Source organism: Lepidochelys olivacea, assembly GCF_965140295.1.
Source record: "Lepidochelys olivacea isolate rLepOli2 genome assembly, chromosome: 7".
Taxonomy (NCBI): Eukaryota; Metazoa; Chordata; order Testudines; family Cheloniidae; genus Lepidochelys; species Lepidochelys olivacea.
In genome coordinates this window covers 79,018,428-79,038,439 of record NC_140417.1, presented here as the reverse complement: position 1 = coordinate 79,038,439, position 20,012 = coordinate 79,018,428, and the positions used below count along the sequence as shown (strand labels likewise).

Below are 20,012 nucleotides of genomic sequence, written 5' to 3'. Positions count from 1 at the left end.
CAGGCAGAAAAATCTCACTTTTAAAGAGTTAAGGAGTCCTAGAAAATAAAAGTTTGGATACTTTTTCCGAGTCTTGTTTAAAAATAAACCTTTACACAAAAGAATGTTTTCTTAATTATAGCATTTTAAAAGGTGGACAGCTGTTTATACAAACTCTACAATAGTATGAATTACAGTATTCAATTTTATTTGTATTATAAGTTACATTTAGATAATAAGACATAAGGAGTGTTAGATGTTGGGATAGCAACAGGCTAGCTTTTTGCTGGGCTGACTGGCATCACACCAGAGACGGCTGAATCAATTTATCACATCTTAATGATACAGGTGAATATTTAGGTTTATAGATCTAAATTTTAAATTTCAGACCAAGGAAAATGTTTTATAATTAATATTCCACTGGAAACTTTGAAACACATTCCGTGCAGTGTCTGAACATCCCAAACAGTGCAACATGCACTATTGTATGAAAACCAGAAAGTGAAACTGCTTACAATGTTGTCAAGAGAAATGCCAAAATCAGGGCAATCTGACAGATGTCTTTAAGTGGTAATGTGAAAAATATTCCTTTTATGGAAGTCTGTTTAATTTTCCTCATTGGATCCAAAAGCCCAACAGTCAACATGTTTCTCCCAAACAACAGGTCAACTGTGTTGCCATTTTAAGATGTTTACATAACATTTCTATATATTACTTTTTAGTGGCTTATTTGGAGCTTTAAAAACTTTTCAATACCATTACTTTAAGCATTCTAGTTTCACTTGTTTTCACTGGAAATTACACCTGAAATTGTTTACCAAATCAGAATGTATGAATTCCAAATGCTATTTCCTGCATTTTTTTTTAAAAGTAAAAAAGTGCAGTTTACACTTCAAAGATTAAACTATACTAGTCAGTTCAACCTCTTCAATCTTCTATGTTAACCAAAATAAATCTTTCAAGCGTATAAGTTGTTTCTAGACTTATTTCACGAATTAAAAGTTGACAGCTTTCTTGGTTGCCTTCAGTTAGTGGCTTTTCAATCAAATATTTTGGGAAACCCCCTTCATTAATTTCAGTTAAGTGGCAGGCAACCATGAATATGTACAAGTTATTAAACTGACATTACATTTAACATAAAAATGCTACTCAAAGCAAGAATACGCAAATCAGACAACTATGAGGCAAGCTTTCATGTAGTGCATTACTTTAAAAATTGGATCTGAAATCACAAACTAGGAATTAATCGCACAAACCAGCTTTTATCTGGGGTAGTAATATTTCATGCCTTATTTTGCAGATGCAGTTACCTCAGCTTGATTGAAGAATGACCGCAGAAAGAAGCCAGAAATCCTGTAAACAGTGTGATTACCAGCAAGAAAGTGCAACAAAGACAGAAAAAAAAGAATGTTCATCTTTCACTAATAGCTTGAACATAACAGTGTAGTCTATATTTTGATTTACCACACTCAGCGGATCTCCATGATCCAAAAATTTACACGCTATTCATTTTAAAACCAACAGACATAGTGTAAAGATGCTCACAAAATTGCAGTCCTTAAATTACATCCCCCTATTTTTAAACACGTTACTTTTAGAATTAATTCTTTGACTTAAGATGGGTAAATATCCAATACCACTTCACCTTTTTGTCCATAATATTTACTCTGAACTGTTTAGTATAAATGAATTTACCTTCACAGCAGCAGTCACTGCAGCAGTAGCTGCCAAATTTAAACCCTGTCTCCCAAAATTCACCATAGTTTCATAACCTCGTTCTTTGGCTTGTACAATATACCCATCGATCTCCTAAAAAAAAAAATCAAATCAAAATACATATTTAAGTTTGCACACAAAATCCCTGAAAGTCATGAAGTAGTATTACCCCATAGCATTATTTTATCATCAAAATTTTGATAGAAGACTTGAAGATGAAATATAAATATATTTTAAACTTATATTAAGTGTATTAGGCTATGTCTACACTACAGACCTTACAGTGGGACAGCTGTACAAATGCAGCTGCACCACTGTAAGATCTCTCATGTAGCCGCTCTATGCCGACAGGAGAGAGAGCTCTCCTGTCAACATATTTAAACCACCCTTAATGGGCGGCAGCAGTAGTTACGTCAGTGGGCGAAGCACTGTGCATGCCACCACTTATGACGATGAAACTTGTCATTCAGGGAGGTGTTTTTTCATGCCCCTGAGCAACATAAGTTTCACTGGCATAAGCGGTAGTGCAGACATGGCCTCAGTTAATATATTAACGTTTAAGCACAAAAAAAAAAAAAAAGATTTAATTCTTGCATTTAATGCCAAACTTTGAAAATAATAATTTCTTACCTGTTCCTTTGAAGAAAGAAGAGGATGGAGAAACTTCCTATACATTAAACTTGCCCCTCTAGTATATGGAGAGAGCAGCCAAATAACAAAAGCGATCTTCAACTCATAATACAATGGAAGCCTGCAGATAAAAAGTTATGCAAATACTCTGATAAGGTAGATGTTAATTCACTACCAAAAACAAAGCCTTGTAAAAAAAATGTGTAACAAGTTTGTTTTTTGCAACAAAATGTGACCCTACCTTTTCATCTAAGGTTCTGAACATCTATATTGATTTAAAATTAATTATTTAAGGGAGCATTATCTGTTTCGTTGACTTTTATTTGGTTTTCATTTAATGTAATGCCATCAAAAGTAGAAAGGGTAAGAGAATTAAAAATCTTTCCATATTTTCTTGCAATACACTATTTTATTTATGACACCAGATTTTTTTTGCATGAGTTTTACAACTCCATTCTCCTCTCTTGTGCTTTACTGCATGAGTAGCATTTTTCTATCCCTACTTTGTAAGGAATTAAAAGGCACCACAAATTTCGAAATGGGGGACACTATTCATTATGCAAGTTCCTTACAGCAGTTCTTGGAAAGGTCACCTATAAATAAAAGTTGGTAATTACATTATCATCTCTACATTAAATCATCAGAAAAAAATTATACCATCCCATGTTCCATATTATGCAAAATCTTACCAAGAGATCATTAGGTCTGCTACTGTTTCAGTAACTGTATAAAGAGCAAACACAATCCAGTACATCATCCATCGAACCTGAGAATGAAAAGACATTATCTTTAATAGAAAAGTTTTAATTTAAATTTCCACTTCTAGAATAAAAAACGTTTAATTGCTGCTACAACACAAGAAATTGAGCAGTGTCTTTCTCTTGGTCATATTGAGTGACTTTTTTTTTATTTTTTAAAAACACCACACACACACAAACCCAAATTTCCAAATCACAAGAACAAGTAGGTTTTGTTTTGCTTTGCTGTTGTTCTGAGAAGATGGTCTGGAGGCAACTGTCTAAAGCTGCTGGTATTTTCAGCAATGTGATCCCTCCCAACCTGCCTTGACTGACAGGTCTGGTTCTGCTTCCAACCAGCTGCAAACAGGGGAAAAAACCATTGTGTAATTAAGCTGTGGAACTTCTCTACAAAATGGTCATCAAGTGGAAACTCATACTGTGTCTGCTCTCCACTGCCAAAAACAGAGAATCAGACTTGAAAACAACCAGTCATTAAGATGCCCTTTCCAAAAAGCGAATCTTTACTAAACAAGAGAGCCCCGAAAAGCCTAAACTAAAATCTTCTCCCCACTATGTGCAGCTAAAAATGATTAAATGTTCATTTTCCATCATGCTTCTACAAAATAGCTTCTTCTCCACAAGGCTGTAGGTGGAAGAGAATTCCCATTATGCTGGATACAACAATATGAAATTAGGATGGTAAACTGGTGAAGTCTCTAATGCAGGGGTGGCCAGCCAGCAGCTACGGAGCCGCATGCAGCTCTTCAAAAGATAATATGTGGCTCCTGCCAGGAACCAACTCTGGGGGGGGGAAATGGTGGGTGCTCAGCATCCACCATCAGCCCCTGTCAGCCCCCTGCCCTTCCCCCAGCACCTTCCGCCTGCAGACACTCCCCGCCCCCCCCCCATGAGCATCTGCCCCTCCCTCACGCCATGATCAGCTGTTTTGCAGCATTGAGGCAGCTCTGGGAAGGAGGCACAAGGACACAATGCCCAACCCCTCCCCTGCCATGATCAGCTGTTTCGCAGCATTGGAGGCAGCTCGGGGGAAGGGAGGGAGGGGGGCTGGGTGCTGCAGCCTTGCTCCTCCCCCTCCCCACCCCCCCACCAGCATCGAAGCTGTGAAACAGCTGATCGCAGCTGGGAGAGGGAGGAGTAAGGTCCTCAGTCCCCTTGCCTGCAGCAATCAGCTGTTTCATACCAGCAGGAGACTCTGGAAGGGAGAGGGGGAGGAGCAAGGACACAGCTCACTGCGGGAAGGGGCGGCATGGAGCAGGAACAGGCAGGTGGAGGTGTGGACTTGGTGAAAGGCCAGCAACCCCTGGCTGGAGCCTGTGTCTCCTTGAATAAAGTACACAGTGACTAGCTGGTGTGGAAATATTTAATCAAAACTTCTCTTACCCATCTAACAATGGAAGGCAAGTGCAAACGGAAAAAGAAAATACAGATGAAAAAAATCAAGGCTTCCAACAGGTGGGAGAATAAAGTACTTTTTTGTCGAACATAATAAGGCCATGTGTCTTCTTTGCCAGATATGTATCTCTCAGTTCAAATCTTCAAACTTGCAGCATCATTCCGCTTCTAGCCATGTATATATGGATCAAGAATTCCCACAAGGTTCTGAACGCCACACTTTAAACTGAAAACTTTGGGGGGGGAGGGATGACACCCACCTCTCAGATGTAGAAGCCCAGTTCCTCACCAGATTTGCCAACCGATCACAGACTGTAACGTTAGCCTCCTATTACGTGGCCTGGCACATGACCCATGCAAAAAAGCCCTACTCTGAAAGTGAGTTTATAAAAATGTGCTTCACTAATGTGATTTCAAACCTGTCACCGAAGAAAGAATCTACAGAAGAAAAATTTCTGGCCTGCAGCTTTCATGCCACACAATAGAACGCAGAATCTCTGACCTGAACAGCGACATTGAATCACAACTGCAATTGCAACTTCAGCAGTGAGAGTATTTGAGCATCTCTTTGCATGAGTCATGCGATATACAAGATAAACCTCAATTATTGGTATTTGTCCAGACTGTGTCTGACAACTGTGTTGTAAGGAAAGAACTCCTCGATATCATGCCACTGAAGGACACCACTTCCCTTTACAGAAGCTCACTGCCATCAAGGAGTGGCAATATCACCCCCTAATCCAAATCTCCTATTAAAGGAGAGAATTACCCACTGCCATGTGAGAGATAAAAGAACAAAGCCACTGAATAGCTACCCCATCCACTATCATCAAGGTCTGCAGGTGAGTCAACAGGACCTTATGATTAAAAGTACTGAAGGTATCAGATAATTCCAATATCAGCGAAGACACATTGGCAATGAGTGAAGATAAAGGAGATTGGTTGCATTGACTAATGCAGTCTGTGACAAAACCATATCTGTACTAAGACTGACAATAACCAAAAGAGACCTGAAGCATCTAGATAAAAAGAGTCCTCAGTACAACCTCTCTCAAAAAAGTAAGATGTGATATATTACTGGCCACAGTCAATATCAAACAATTGTTTCATGAACAAAGGCCATACCACTGCTTCCTTCAAGGCAGTAGCCTCTAACTTTAAGGAAGACGTTTATGATCTGCATCAACAATAGATGAAGAACTTTACCAGCTAAGGCAGACATGGGTTTAAGGCACAGATGTAAAACAAATTTCTCTCAACATTTCAAATCTCTCACTGAGTGACAATTCCTCAACTAAAAGACTTTATATACCTTCCTCCTCCCCCACACCACAACCTGGGCTCCTGTACTTGCCTAAGGAAGTTACGGCAGCTTAGAGTCAGCAGAATCCAGAACTCCCCACAATATTAACACCTCCTATTGAATTAACACAGAGGTGGGCAAACCACAGCCCACATCCAGACCGTGGGACCACCCTGCCCGGCCCCTGAGCTCCCGGCCGAGGAGGCTAGCCCCCGCAGCCACGCAGGCAGCATAGCTTGCGCCCACCCACCTCCCAGGCTTTCCAATAAGCCTGTCCTGCTGCTCAGAGTGGCATGGTAAGGGGGCAGGGGAGAAGGGTACTGGATAAGGAGCAGGAGGTCCCAGGAGGTACTCAGGGGGCAGGTGGATGGGGCATAGGTGGGGAGGAAAGCCAGGAAACAGGGAATGGGAGGGGGGGTTTGGATAGGGGGTGTGGTCCCAGGAGGGGGAGGACAGGGACCTGGGGGGGTGGGAGGGTTGGATAGGATGTGGCGTCCTGAGGGGGGCAGTTAGGGACGGGGGTCCTGGGAGGGGGTGGTCAGGGGACAAGGAGTATGGGGGGGAAATGGATGGGTCAGGGGTCCCAGGGGGCCTGTCAGGGGGCGGGGTTGTGGATAGGGGTCAGGGCAGTCGGGACAGGGAGGGTTGGATAGGAGGTGGGTTCCTGGGGCCGCGGTTAGGGCCAGACTGTTTGCAGAGGCACAGTCTTCCCTACCTGGCCCTCCATACCATTTCACAACCCCAGCGTGGCCCTCGGGCCAAAAAGTTTGCCCACTCCTGAATTAACAGGTTTATCTTTGTAAACAGGCAAGCAAAAACAGGTCGGACAAGGACTGTGCTAGTCCAAAATGATTAATGTCTGCTTGAAGGACCATCTTTTTCCTCAAAGTAGTTGAGTAAGGAGATCTACATTTTGTAAAATAGAATGACTTCAAGGAATTATATTAAACTATGATGTAAATAACAGGGATCAAAAAAAGGTTAAGGACAGAGACAGACTGGCACAGATATGACACTTCACAGTCACTGTGATGCTGACTAGCACATGAGAGACAGTTCTGATGTCCCATTCTCCAGAAAAACTACTACTACAAAAAGTAAGAAGTCTGTAGATTTGCTAAAGTAGCCACACTCTAAAAACCAAGTCCCTATTCATATATCTAGAGGCCTGCTTCTAAAAAAGCCAATCAGACATCATTCTGAAGGACTATATATTACCAATAAGATCGGATAAGCACGTGCAACCAAAACATATTCGTTCACTATTGTGCTCCATATTGCTCATGTCAGGTTTAGACTTCACTGACCATTTCATTAAAATCACAGCTCTAAACTCTATTACTTTGGTGGACTTTTTTAAACCCAATTTATTCCCAGTAAGTAAAGGAAAGACAAGGGATTTGGTTATGTGATGGAAGCCAGTTACATAATCTCCAGACATACGAATTCTCTCCTCTGCAATAAAACCTCATTTTCAGTACAGAATGCTGTCTACCGGTGCCAGTTAACAAGTCACTCTTAAAATTGTACATAACTATACTTGATTTTTAGGCTTATACGGTAGTATAAAGCCAAACACCCTAATTTGTGGAAGACGTTCTGCAAGTTGTCAGTAAAGGTAATACATATCTATAGCACTGCTTGCCACAAGCAAAGAGTGGCCTGCTCTTAAGTTATGCAGATGAATGAAAATATTTTTACTACCAAGATTATGTAGATATAGCTGTGAGTAAAGTTAAGCACATACATGTTTGTAGCTTAAGGGGCTAAAATTTTATTTTTATTAAAAATTTCAGAGGAATAAAGTTTGTCACTTCTAAACAAAACTCCTTCAGTGTTAACAACATTTAGACTTCCAATACATTAGAGCTATTCTGAACATTTCACACAAATACACACACACACACACCCCTCCCCACCCACCCCTGAAGTGTTCAGAAATAGAAATAGGGTCCTAAACCCATGCTGAAGTGTTCAAATATGGATTTTTCCTATATGACATGAATGATTCAGGTGTCAGAAAAAAGTCTGTAAATCTGAAGTGATAATTTAGTAAGTTTCATGCTTCAAATGCTCATCTGCAATGAAAAAGACAAGTATGGGGGCGCCTCATTAGCATCCTTACTGTGGTAACACCACAAATTCAAATGCAATTGATAAGCAAATACCTCATTCTATATTTGCAACTACCACCACCCTTATATTGTACTTCCACAAGTTAGGAAAGCCAAAATGCTTCAGCCAGATTTATACTTCATCAGGGTTTGTAGTTGGAACACAGGCTCCAGAATGACTTCAAATGACTTAGGAGCACAAATTTCGGTACTATTGTGAATACTTTGGCTTGTGTGTAAACAAAAAACGCATATACACCACATTTCTAGTTTAAGGCTTTAATCTAAAACAGCAGAAGCAAAAGTTCTCAAATTAGCTTTATGATCTTTTGACATGATTTTAACCATTTTCATTTTAAATGAAGTGACTTAAATTATATTGATATAAACTGTTCCACTCTGCTACAAAGCAATATTACCATTTCATGAAATATTTGTGGATCTAAATCAACTAAATGGGAAGTAGTGTGGATACATAATACCTCACTCTAATAGCAGTATTTTCATTAAATATTTTATGCACTGAACATTAAAGAAACGCACGCTAACTGGACTTTGCCATAAAAACACTAAAATAAAAAATGGAATTCAATATTATTTGGCATTACTTAGCTGTCATTTCAATTGCCCTTGTCATATAGCTGAACCAATCTAAAAAGCTATGATACTCTTAATATGCAAAGCCTAAAAAACCCAAATACTTTAATAAAGCTGTACTGATTCACAAAGTGATTTATTAAGTATTCACAAATCTAATCGGTCTGAAAGGACCTTCATTAGTAATTTAGATCCAGATATGTAATCACCATTCATCTAAGTGACCTGCATAAGGTACAGCAAAGCTAAGCACACTTCAATAATTGCTGGAAGAATGCATTTATTCAAAATCCTTTGAGTTTTACAACCATCCATTTTCTCTTTGAATGGTACTGGACTAAAGCCAAATGCAGCTTCATATTTGGAATCTAATTATCAGAAAAACCTAAGTGAAAAACTTTAAACAAACAGCTACTATACTTTACAATTGGTTCTCTCTCCATTTTAACATTGGACAATTAGCTTAAGCAAAGACACAGCATTAAATTAAATCATGGCTTTGTCAGAATAGCAAAATAAATCTTGTAATTGCTCCCCTGACTTCAGTCAATCAGGAAAGCTCAAAAATCAAACCCAAGCATTCAGAAGAAAAGTCAGCAGTTCTCAATTTTATTTTATAATAATTTAGGTAATATCTTAGAATACAGAAGAATCTAGAAGACTTGCTCCCCTCCTGATTACAACTGTAGATCATCCCTCTGGTAATTACAAAAATTGCTTACATGGAAGAGTAGTAAGAAAAATTATGTATTTTTAGATATTTAATTGCAGCATAGTTAATTACACTGTCTAGTCCAGCATGGCATTTTATTTCCCCTCTTATCTGTTCTGTTCCCTCCTATGCTACCTGAAACCCCCTTTGTCTCGTACTGCCTAGTCCTCTTCTCCCTGTACATTTGCTTTCTCTCCTGGACATGCCGCCTAGACAGCCACTTGATCCTCTTCTCCCCTTGCTCTCTTGGGTAAAGTGTCCCACTGCTTCAATCCCATCTCCACAGCTCTCCTACATATTCCTCTGCAGGTGGCTGGAAACTGCACTCTCATTATTGGCTCTGTCTCAGAATGGCAGCTACCATTTTTCTCTCTACTTAGGTGGCAGCAGACCCTACTCAAGGCTTTTAGGCTGGCTCCTCTTCCTCATTTTAGAGAGACTTCCAGGCTCCTCTTCAAAATATAAGAAAGAGTCAGGACACCATGTGGCCAACCATGTACAGACCATCTGTGATAAATGAAGTAGGGGGAGGGTAGCTCCCTTTTATGAACGCCCCGCCAGCAGCTATAAAATCCCTCTTAGTAGCAGTCTCTAATTGCTCTATCTGTAAAGGGTTAAAAAGTCTTACTGCTATGCACAGGTAAAAGGAAACAGTGGACAGCTGGCCAAAGGAGCCAATGGGAAGGCTAGAACTTTTTAAAATTAAACAAAGACTCCCCTTTTGTCTGTCTGTCCTCCGGGGGAGAGGCGGACAAGGCAACAGGTATGCTCTGAGAAGCTTGGGCCAGGTATTGGGGGGGGGGGGGGGATCAGTATCATACCTAGAAACTACTCATTTAAAACCCCAGATATTTTCTTAGATCAGGAAAGGTCTAGGAAGATGCGATTAGGTTTATCCCTTTTATTTCTTTATGGCTTGTGGATTCCTCTGTGCAAACCCAAGTGCTTTTGTTTTGCTTGTAGCCTTTAAGCTGGATCTCAAGGAAAATATTCTTGATGCTTAGATCTTGTAAAATAAATAAATAAAAATCTAGCAATAGCCTGAGTTCCCAGATGTATTCTCTTTTCTTTCTTTTAAAAATAAAAATTTACCTTTTTTAAGAACAGAATTGGATGTGTATGTCTCAAGAGGTTTGTGCACATGTTTAATTAGCTGGTGGCAACTACCGATTCTCCTCCCCCTTCTCAGTTCTTCCCCCATGGGGAGGGGCGGGGTGGGGCTTGAGGGTACCCCACAGAAAGGAATTCTCAAGAGCGCCTTCCTGGGCTCTCAAAGGGGTTCTGCACTTGTGTGGTGGCAGCATCTACCAATCCAAGGTCAGAGAAAAGCTGTTACCTTGGGAATTTAATACAAGCCTGTAGTGGCCAGTATTAATTTTTAAAATCCTGGTGGGCCCCCATCTTCTACACTTGAAGTGCCAGAGTGGGGAATTAGCCTTGACTTATCTAAAGATTAATTTATTTAACCATGTACACACCATTAAGTTTCACTCAAAAATTCAAAATTCACTACCTATTTATTTCAAATGGAAGACTGTTCCTTTTCACCATGCCCACCCCCCCACTACTGCCATACTCTAAAAAATATTAAAAAGATAATTTTCACCTCCATTGTAGAGACGGCCATCAGACGGTCAATCAACGTGGAGCTCTAGTTATCCTAACCCTGCAGAAAACTGGCATGCAAGAATCCTAGGGTAGGTCTATCCTACCCGCCGCATCGGCAGGTAGGATTGATATATTGGGGGTTGATTTATCGCGTCTAGTCTAGATGCGATAAATTGATCCCCGAGCGCTCTCCTGTCGACTCCAGAACTCCAACACTGTGAAAGGCGCAAGTGGAGTCAACAGGGGAGCGGCAGCAGTCGACTCACGGCCGTGAAGATGCCATGGTAAGTCAATCTGGGTACATCAACTTCAGCTATGCTATTCTCGTAGCTTAAGTTGCGTACCTTACATTGACTCCTCCCCTCCTCCCCCATGTAGACCAGGGCCTAGGAGCTGCAATAGTGGGAAACCACACCTCATTACACCCTAACTAGGTGTTTCCTTAATGCCTAACTAGTTCCCTTAAATGCAGTCAGTATTTAAGGAATACTGCCAAATCACATTTATGCCTGAAAGATTTTTTACCTACTGTTTACAAGATTACCACAACTTCAAAATTAGGATATTACTTTTGTCTAGTCAGCTTCACTGTTTCCCCTGGGTAGTCAATGTCACCTATTTGGAGAGTCACACATCAGCAATGGGAAAAAGCTTTTAAAGAGGGAAATGTGGTTTTCAAGTCACAAAAACTGGCCAGGAAAAACAAGATCAGGTTTAAATTAGGGCTGTCAAGCAATTAAAAAAAGTAATCGCAATTAATCACCACTGTTTAAAGAAATGGTATTTTATTATTTAATATTTTCAGATGTTTTCTACATTTTAAAATATATTGATTTCAATTACAACACAAAATGTACAGTGCTCACTATGTGTTTATTATAAATATTTGTGCTGTAAAAAAACAAAAGAAATAGTATTTTTAAATTCACCTCATACAGGAACTATAGTGCAACCTCTACCATGAAAGTTGAATTTACAGATGTAGATTATGTACAAAAAATAACTGCATTCAAAAATAAAATGATGTAAAACTTTAGAACCTACAAGTCCATTCAGTCCTACTTCTTGTCTGTCTGAGTGACTGGCTGAACAAGTCTGTTTACGGCTGCAGGAGATAATGCTTCGGGTTCTGTAGTTTCTGCATCAGACTGTTGTTCTTTTAAAACTTCTGAAAGCATGCTCCACACCTCATCCCTCTCCGATTTTGAAATGCACATCAGTTTCTTAAACCTTGGGTCGAGTGCTGTAGCTATCTTTACAAATCTCACATTGGTACCTTCTTTGTGTTTTGTCAAATCTGCAGTGAAAGCGTTCTTAAAATGAGTATGTGCTGGGTCATCATCCGAGACTCCTATAATACGAAATACATGGAAGAATGCAGGAGAAACAGAGCAGGAGACATACTATTCTCCCTCAAGGAGTTCAGTCAAAATTTAATTAACGCATTTTTTTTTTTAAAACAAGAATCATCAGCATGGAAGCATGTCCTCTGGATTGGTGGCTGAAGCACGAATGGGGGATACGAATGTATAGAATATCTGGCAATACTAGCTACAAAAGTCCCATGCGAACGCCTGTTCTCACTTTCAGATGACAATATAAATAAGAAGCGGGCAGCATTATCTTCCATAAATGTAAACAAATTTGTTGGTCTTAGTGATTGGCTGAATAAGTAGGATTGAGTGGACTTCTAGGCTCTAAAGTAGGGGTAGGCAACCTATGGCATGCGTGCCAAAGGCAGCACGTGAGCTGATTTTCAGTAGCACTCACACTGCCCGGGTCCTGGCCACCGATCTGGTGGGCTCTGCATTTTAATTTAATTTTAAATCATAGAATCTCAGGGTTAGAAGGGACTTCAGGAGGTCATCTAGTCCAACCCCCTGCTCAAAGCAGGACCGATCCCCAATTTTTGTCCCAGATCCCTAAATGGCCCCCTCAAGGATTGAACTCACAACCCAGAGTTTAGCAGGCCAAAGCTCAAACCACTGAGCTATCCTTCCCCCTTCATTAAGAAATGAAACTTCTTAAACATTTTAAAAACCGTATGTACTTTACATACAACAATAGTTTAGTTATAGACTTATAGAACGAGACCTTCTAAAACGTAAAAATGTATTACTGGCACACAAAACCTTAAATTAGAGTGAATAAGTGAAGACTCGGCACACCACTTCTGAAAGGTTGCCGACCCCGCTCTAAAGTTTTACATTGTTTGTTACATAACTACACTCAGAAATAAAACAAACAAAATCTACATTTGTAAATTGCACTTCCATGATAAAGAGGTTGCATTACAGTACTTGTATGAGGTGAATTCAAACAATTTCTTTTATCATTTTAACAGTGCAAATATTTGGAATAAAAATATAAAATGAGCACTGTAAACTCTATTCTGTGTTGTAATTTAAATAAATATATTTGAAAATGTAGAAAAACCATCCAAAAATATTTAATAAATTTCAATTGGTAGTCTATTGTTTAACAATGCGATTAAAACTGCAATTAATCATGATTAATTTTTTGGAGTTAATAGTGTGAGTTACCTGTGATTAATCGACAGCCCTAGTTTAAACATTAAAAATTCTTTAAAAACTAAGTTTTGAAGTTGGTGTCACTTAATATATACTTCTACTCTGAAACATGACTAAAAAGCATCGTTGGGCTATTTTCATAGAATCATAGAAATTTGAACTAGAAGGGGCCTCAATAAGTCATCTAGGCTGGTCCTCTGCACTGAGGGAGGATTAAGTATTACCTAGACTATCCCTGACAGGTATTGGTCTAATCTCTTCTTAAAAAACCTCCAATGACAGAGATCCCACAACTTCCCTAGGTAATTTGTTCCATTGCTTATCTGCCCTTACAGTTAAGTTAAGCATTAAGAAAAAGCTTCCTAAATCTCCCCTGCTGCAATTTAAGTCCATTACTTCTCATCCTGTCCTCAGTGGATAAGAGAGCAGTTTATCACCCTTTTCTTTACAACAACCTTTCACACACTTGGCGACTTATATCCCCCCTCAATCTCTCTTCTCCAGAGTAAACAAACTCAAGGTTTTTAATCTTTTATCATGGATCATGTTTTCTAGACCTTTAATCATTTTAACTGCTCTTTTCTGGACCTCTTCCAGTATGTTCCACTCCTTTCCCCAGGTGTGGTGCCCAGAACTGGATACAATAGTCCAGCTAAAGCCGTATCAGCGCTGAGCAGAATGGAAGAATTACATCTCATGTCTTGATAACTGGTTGGTGAAATATAAGTATACAACTCTCAACCAATTTGGGGTTTGTGCTCTGCTTCTTAACAATGTCCTGAGGTTGCTAGTCACGCTCTGGAGCCAGCATGAGATAGCTTGACAGAGAATATCTGCACCTTGGTTGGTATGGTTCCTAGGGATGTAAAAGTTTAAACTGTTAACCAATAAGCTTAATGCTTATCGGTTTCAGTTCAGCTGTCGCCCCGCACCCAGGGTGGCAGGCAGCAGGGCCCCATGTAAAATGTGGGTGTGCTGCAGCACCTCCCACACCTTTACTTCCCTGGTTAAAATGTTTAACCAACAGAATTTTAACAGGTTACACGGGTAGGTGTTTTATACGCTATTTACATTCCTAGTGGTTCCACCTTTCATTTTCTGAGTTCATAGGTGATGGAATCTTAAGACTCCCAAATGCTACTTGATTAGCTAGCTGCAATGCCTCACACACGCTCTGTCCATTCAAGACCAGAAAGATGCAATTATTTCTTTGCATGCAGACCTTGCTATTGTCATTCATGCCTTTGTCACTATGGGCTTGTCTACACTACCTGCTGGATAGCAATCCGTCCGGCGGAGGTCGATCAATCACGTCTAGTATAGCTGCGATAATCGACCGCTGAGTGCTCTCCCGTCGACTCCAGTACTCCACCAGAAGGAGTGCAAGCAGAGTCAATGGGAGAGCATCAGCTGTAGACTTACCGCAGTGAAGACACCGCGGAAGGTAGATTGAGTACATCAACTTCAGCAATGCTATTCACGTAGCTGAAGTTGTGTATCTTAGATCGACCTCACATGGTAGCGTAGACAAGCCCTGAGACTGGACTAATGCAGTGTAATGTTAAATCCATGACCTATGATCTGCATTGCCTACTGTCCGGTTTCTGGGTGGAACACAAGGTGTTGGTTTCAAAATGCTAGTTGCCCTAGAAACTGCCAGAGACACCATTGATTATTTGTTGTAAACCCCAGCTATACTTTTGGGAAAAGGGAGACTTCATTTTCTAATGGCCAGGAAAAATAAAACTATGGACTAAAGAAACTAATAACTGGCATTACTATATATGTTTTCTTAACTATTAAGGACACCTAAAATTATTGGTAGGAGACCTTCTTATATTTTATGCATAATACAAATAGTAATATTTCTGCGGGGCTAATGAAAGCCTTTGATATTTGCAACCCCTTGGTCTTCACAAGGTTTTCACAGCACAGACAGTTGTGGAGCAAAAACAACTATGTTGACATAAAATGGAGTAGAAATCTGTTCAGTCTTGACTATTTTGTTTCAGAAGTGCTAACATTAGAGAAAAGCCATAAAAACCTCATGGAAGTCAGAAGACATGACATGACTGACTATACCAAAGGGAAAGATTTGTTGAGTAAGGTGGTAAAGCATGGTTCTACTTGAAAACTTAAGTAGCACCAACCTCTCCAACCTACAAAACCAAGGAAGTTAGATGCTAACAATACTTAATGTTTCATTAAGGCAGCATAGTTAAGATCACAAAGGCTATATCTACACTACTGCCAGATCAACACTCCCACAATCGATGCACCAGGGGTTGATTTAGCGGATCGAGTGAAGACCCGCCAAATCGACCGCAGATCGCTGTCTGGTCAACCCCGGTACTTCACCACGAACGAGAAGAGAAAGGTGAGTTGACGGAAGAGTGTCTCCTGTCAACCCAGCGCTATGTGGACACCACAGTAAGTTGACTTAAGCTACGTCAACTTCAGCTACGTCATTCATGTAGCTGGAGTACTGTAACTTAGATCAACTTACTGCAGTCGTGTAGACATAGCCTTAGTCAGGAAACTCAAAAACTAAACATCTTACAACGTCAGTCCCCAATCCTGCAAACACTTATGCACATAAATAACTTTACACACAACTACACTTAAAGTCAATGAGACTACTCAAACATACAGTCATATAACTAAGTTGGCAAAACCAGGGACCTAGCTTGACCATGGTACGTATTATTGGAACATATTTTATGTTGTTCTTCATATACCATAATTATGTGTGTTATGCTGTGTGACTTATATGGAAACCTTAACTTCGTTTCTAAATTAGCTAAGCATTCATAAGCATATATAATGATGTTATAGTCATAATTTTTGTACCTAATATTTATGAAGATCTATTAAAGTCGTGTCACGCTTTCATGTGACCAATATGTTACACTGAATAACTTGGTGAAATTTATTTCTGCTAAGTTTCAATTGAAGCATTATGTTTCATTGGACAAACAAGACAGAAGTGGGACTTACATATTCCTTCACATTTTTTGTCTTCACAGCTTTGTAAGAATAATAAGCAGGGTACAACATCCCAAACACCAGCCTATGGAAAAATAAATATTTTTAAAATCTGACAAACTGTATATAAAACATAGCAATAATCTCAGATATACAATTAAAAGGGTGAACAACCTAGCAACAGCACTCTAATAGCTTAAAACAAAATAAAGATTTTACAGCAGTTTGAAGGAAGCTTTGGGCAATGTATAATGGTCCTGCTTTAACTCAGGGATGGCTAAAATGACCCTGTAGAGACTGATCCATTTCTTAGGACCTGCCTCGTTAACAGACGACTGGAATATTGCCAATTAAAGAAAGTGCACTAGTAGCAATGGTATGTGTTTCAGGTGTCGTTCTACCACACATCCACACGTAGCTCCATGGTAAGTGTTGTCATAGCATTGCCCTTCGGGGAACTGTTCTGCAAGTGCAAACCCAGCTCCTTGAAACAATGATTTGTGGGTGGTTTTGAAATAGATTCTACACTACCAAGAGAATTATGGAAAGTCCAAATCCATTTTCCTGGAACTCCCCAGGAAGCGCCGCCATTTCTACAACGTATTGCTGAGATGGAGGCTAATCCAAATGGTAGAAGCTCAGATTTTGCGCAGACAGCTAATTTCTGCTCCAAGTTTTGAAAGTTTCTGCACCCCTCCCCGTCAAAACAGAAAAGAAAGAAAGAAAAAAAAAGGACGACCCAGGAGTGTGTCCCAGCAATGCACGCTGAGAGTCAGAGCAAGACCAGCAGATAACTGAATTCATACTACTGCCTCATGGAAGCTGTATTCTCTTCACCCCTATTAGTCATGGTAAAGAGCTTTTAAATGAGAGCCACATAAGCATGGATTCGTGGGACAGTGAATTGAGACACGGAATCAACAGCAGGGGCTAGAGCAGGGGTCAGCATCTTACGGCACGCGTGCCAAAGACAGCAAGCGAGCTGATTTTTAATGACACGCTGCGGCCTGCTGGGTCCCAGCCGCCAGCCCCGCTCAGCCCGCTGCCGAACCCAGGCCAAGACCTCAGCAGGCCACAGCGTGCCATTAAAAATCCTGTCTGCCCCAGCTCGCTCTTCTCCGTTGCACTCCATAGGTTTATGGAAATATGCTTAGGAGTGTAAAGGATGTAACTGGAATATGCTTTATGCAAAAGGTCTCTTGTAAGGTATCATTACAAAGCTTATAATCTACTGAGTGCATTCATCCTATGTGTATGAATGTATCATTCTTGTATCTGAAGCTAGAAATATGAAGTGTTACTCTGAACTCCTATTGTAACTATGCAACGTGTGGGCCATTAATGGTGGTTTAGAACAGTGGTCCCCAACATTGTGCCCGCCAGGGCATTTTTATGTGCCCGTAGGACATGCTGCTGGAGAACCGGCCACTGAAATGCCGCTGAGAAGCATTGCCATTTTTCAGCAGTATTTCCGCGGCTGGTTTTCCGGCAGCCGCACTCGTCGGTGGCATTTTGGCGGCGGAGTGTCCGGTGCCCACCACAGCCTTTTGAGAATAGCAATATGCTATTCCCACAGAAAGGTTGGGGACCACTGGTTTAGAATCTTGATGGCTCCAATTAACCAGGACAATTGACTGTAAATGACTGTTTACGTGTAAGCCTTCCTGTGTTCATGTGAGTTAGGCCGGAAAGAATGGAGGCTTGGGGTCTCACAGGACATGTGACCATGTTACCTGGTACTGGAATCCATCTTAAACCTGGTGCTTTTCCATTTAGAAGGAGGGATGGAGTCCCCGAGAGACAAAAGATTCCCGCCTTGTGCCAAAGCCATAAAAGGGGGCGGCCAGACATGAGAAATCCCCTAGTTGCCACCTGAGCTAGAACTAAGGGCTTGTCTATATTGGCACTTCACATTGCTGCAACAAAAAACACATTCGCCTGAGAGCAGCAAGTTTCAGCGCTGTAAATTGCCAGTGTAAACAGTGCACCGCACTGGTAGCTACGCCTCTCGTGGAGGTGGGTTTGTTTTTTGGGGGGGTTTGGTTTTTTTTTAATAGCGCTGGGAGCACTTTAGCATGGCAGCACTTTAGTGTTGCCAGTGTAGACTAGCCCTAACAAGGGAAAGGATTGGGACTGACTAGGAAGGAATCTAGTCTGTGAAAGAAGCTTATCGGAACATCGCTGAGGGTGAGATTTTATCTGTTTCTAAATGTATTAAGCTTAGACTTGCATGTTTTGTTTTATTTTGCTTGGTGACTTTTTTCTGTCTGGTATTACTTGAAACTGCATAAATCCTACTTCTTACACTTCATAAAATCATTTGTTTATTAACAAACCCAGAGTAAGTGATTAATACCTGGGGGAGCAAACAGCTGTGCATCTCTACCAGTGTTATAGAGGGCGGACAATTCATGAGTTTACCCTGTATTAGCTTTATACAGAGTATAATGGATTTATTTGGGGTTTGGATCCCACTGAGAACTGGATGTCTGGGTGCTGGAGATAAGTAACCTGCTGAGTGGTTTTCAGTTAAAGACTGCAGCTTTGGGGGTGTGGTTCAGACCTGGGTCTGTGTTGCAGCAGACTAGCTTTGTCTGGCTCAACAAGGCAGGGTTTTGGAGTTCCAAGCCATCAGGGAAAAACGGGCTCAGAGGTCATTTCAGCACATCAGGTGACAGTCCCAAGGGGGTCTCTGTAACTGAACCCGTCACAGGCTAGCGTTGAGTGCACTGTGATTCTATCAGATGGAGGTATGATGGATTGGTTTTTGCATTCGCAGACGCACCCAGAGACCCATTTGGAGATTCATTGGGACGAGAGGGCTTCACCACTGGACTTTTCAACTGTGGCCACAAATAGCTTTGGTGATGCGTGAAAGGGTCGAGTCCTGTGGAATGCCAGTGCACAACGGACATCAAGGGAGCACAAGGCCTTGTCAGTAAGGGAGGAGTGTGGTTTGGGGCAGAAAAACAACAGGTGTATGCACTGATTTGGCAGGAAGGGAATGGGGAGAAGCGAAGCACAAATTTCCTGTCCAGGGGAAGAGGAGAGCATTGCTCTGCGAGTCCTCCCTTAGAGCAACTGAGAGTCTCATGAGGAGCAAAGAGGTCCCATCAGGGAGGGAGGGTGCCCCACTTCACAAAAGAGGTACAGGAGCATGACATTGTGTAGCTCCCACTTGTGCTTGAGGTAGACTCCTGCTGAGCATGTCAGCCAGTGAATTCTGGATGCCTGGTAGGTATACTGCTTGAAGCGTCACATAGTTCTTGACGCACCAGTTCCAAATCCAGACCAACTCAGAGCAGAGGGAGGGAGACTGCCCTGCTTGTTGATGTACACCTCTGCTGCTATGATGTCAGAGAACAGTTGAATGTGGAGGCACTGAATGAGCGGGAGGAAGACTTGGCATGTTTACTGGAAGACCGAACACATGTGCATCCTGGCTTCCTGTGGCATCCACACATCCCGAGCTGTGAGATGGCCTAAGTGGGCTCCCCAACCCACGAGAGAGGCATCTGTCACAGTGCTGGCCTGTGGTGTGAGAGGGGTAAAAGGGGTGCTGATCATAATCTTGGAGAGATCAGACCATCCTGTGAGGGAAGACAGCATGGCCTGGGGAACTGACACCCTGGACTCTATAAGGTTTCTGTAGGGTCCATGATGTAGAGGAGCCATGCTTGAAGA

General features: G+C 41.2%; 1 protein-coding gene across 1 annotated transcript in view; it reads right to left on the bottom strand.

The window, feature by feature from the left end:
* REEP3 (receptor accessory protein 3) overlaps positions 1 to 20,012 on the bottom strand; it is a 71,649-nt gene that overhangs the window by 22,170 nt on the left and 29,467 nt on the right. The window contains exons 2-5 of the mRNA XM_084633949.1: positions 16,341 to 16,413; positions 3,015 to 3,091; positions 2,326 to 2,446; positions 1,675 to 1,788 (exon numbers count right to left, since the gene is read on the bottom strand). Of these exons, the coding sequence (XP_084490075.1) occupies positions 1,675 to 1,788; positions 2,326 to 2,446; positions 3,015 to 3,091; positions 16,341 to 16,413 (385 nt within the window). The remainder of the gene's footprint in view (positions 1 to 1,674; positions 1,789 to 2,325; positions 2,447 to 3,014; positions 3,092 to 16,340; positions 16,414 to 20,012) is intronic.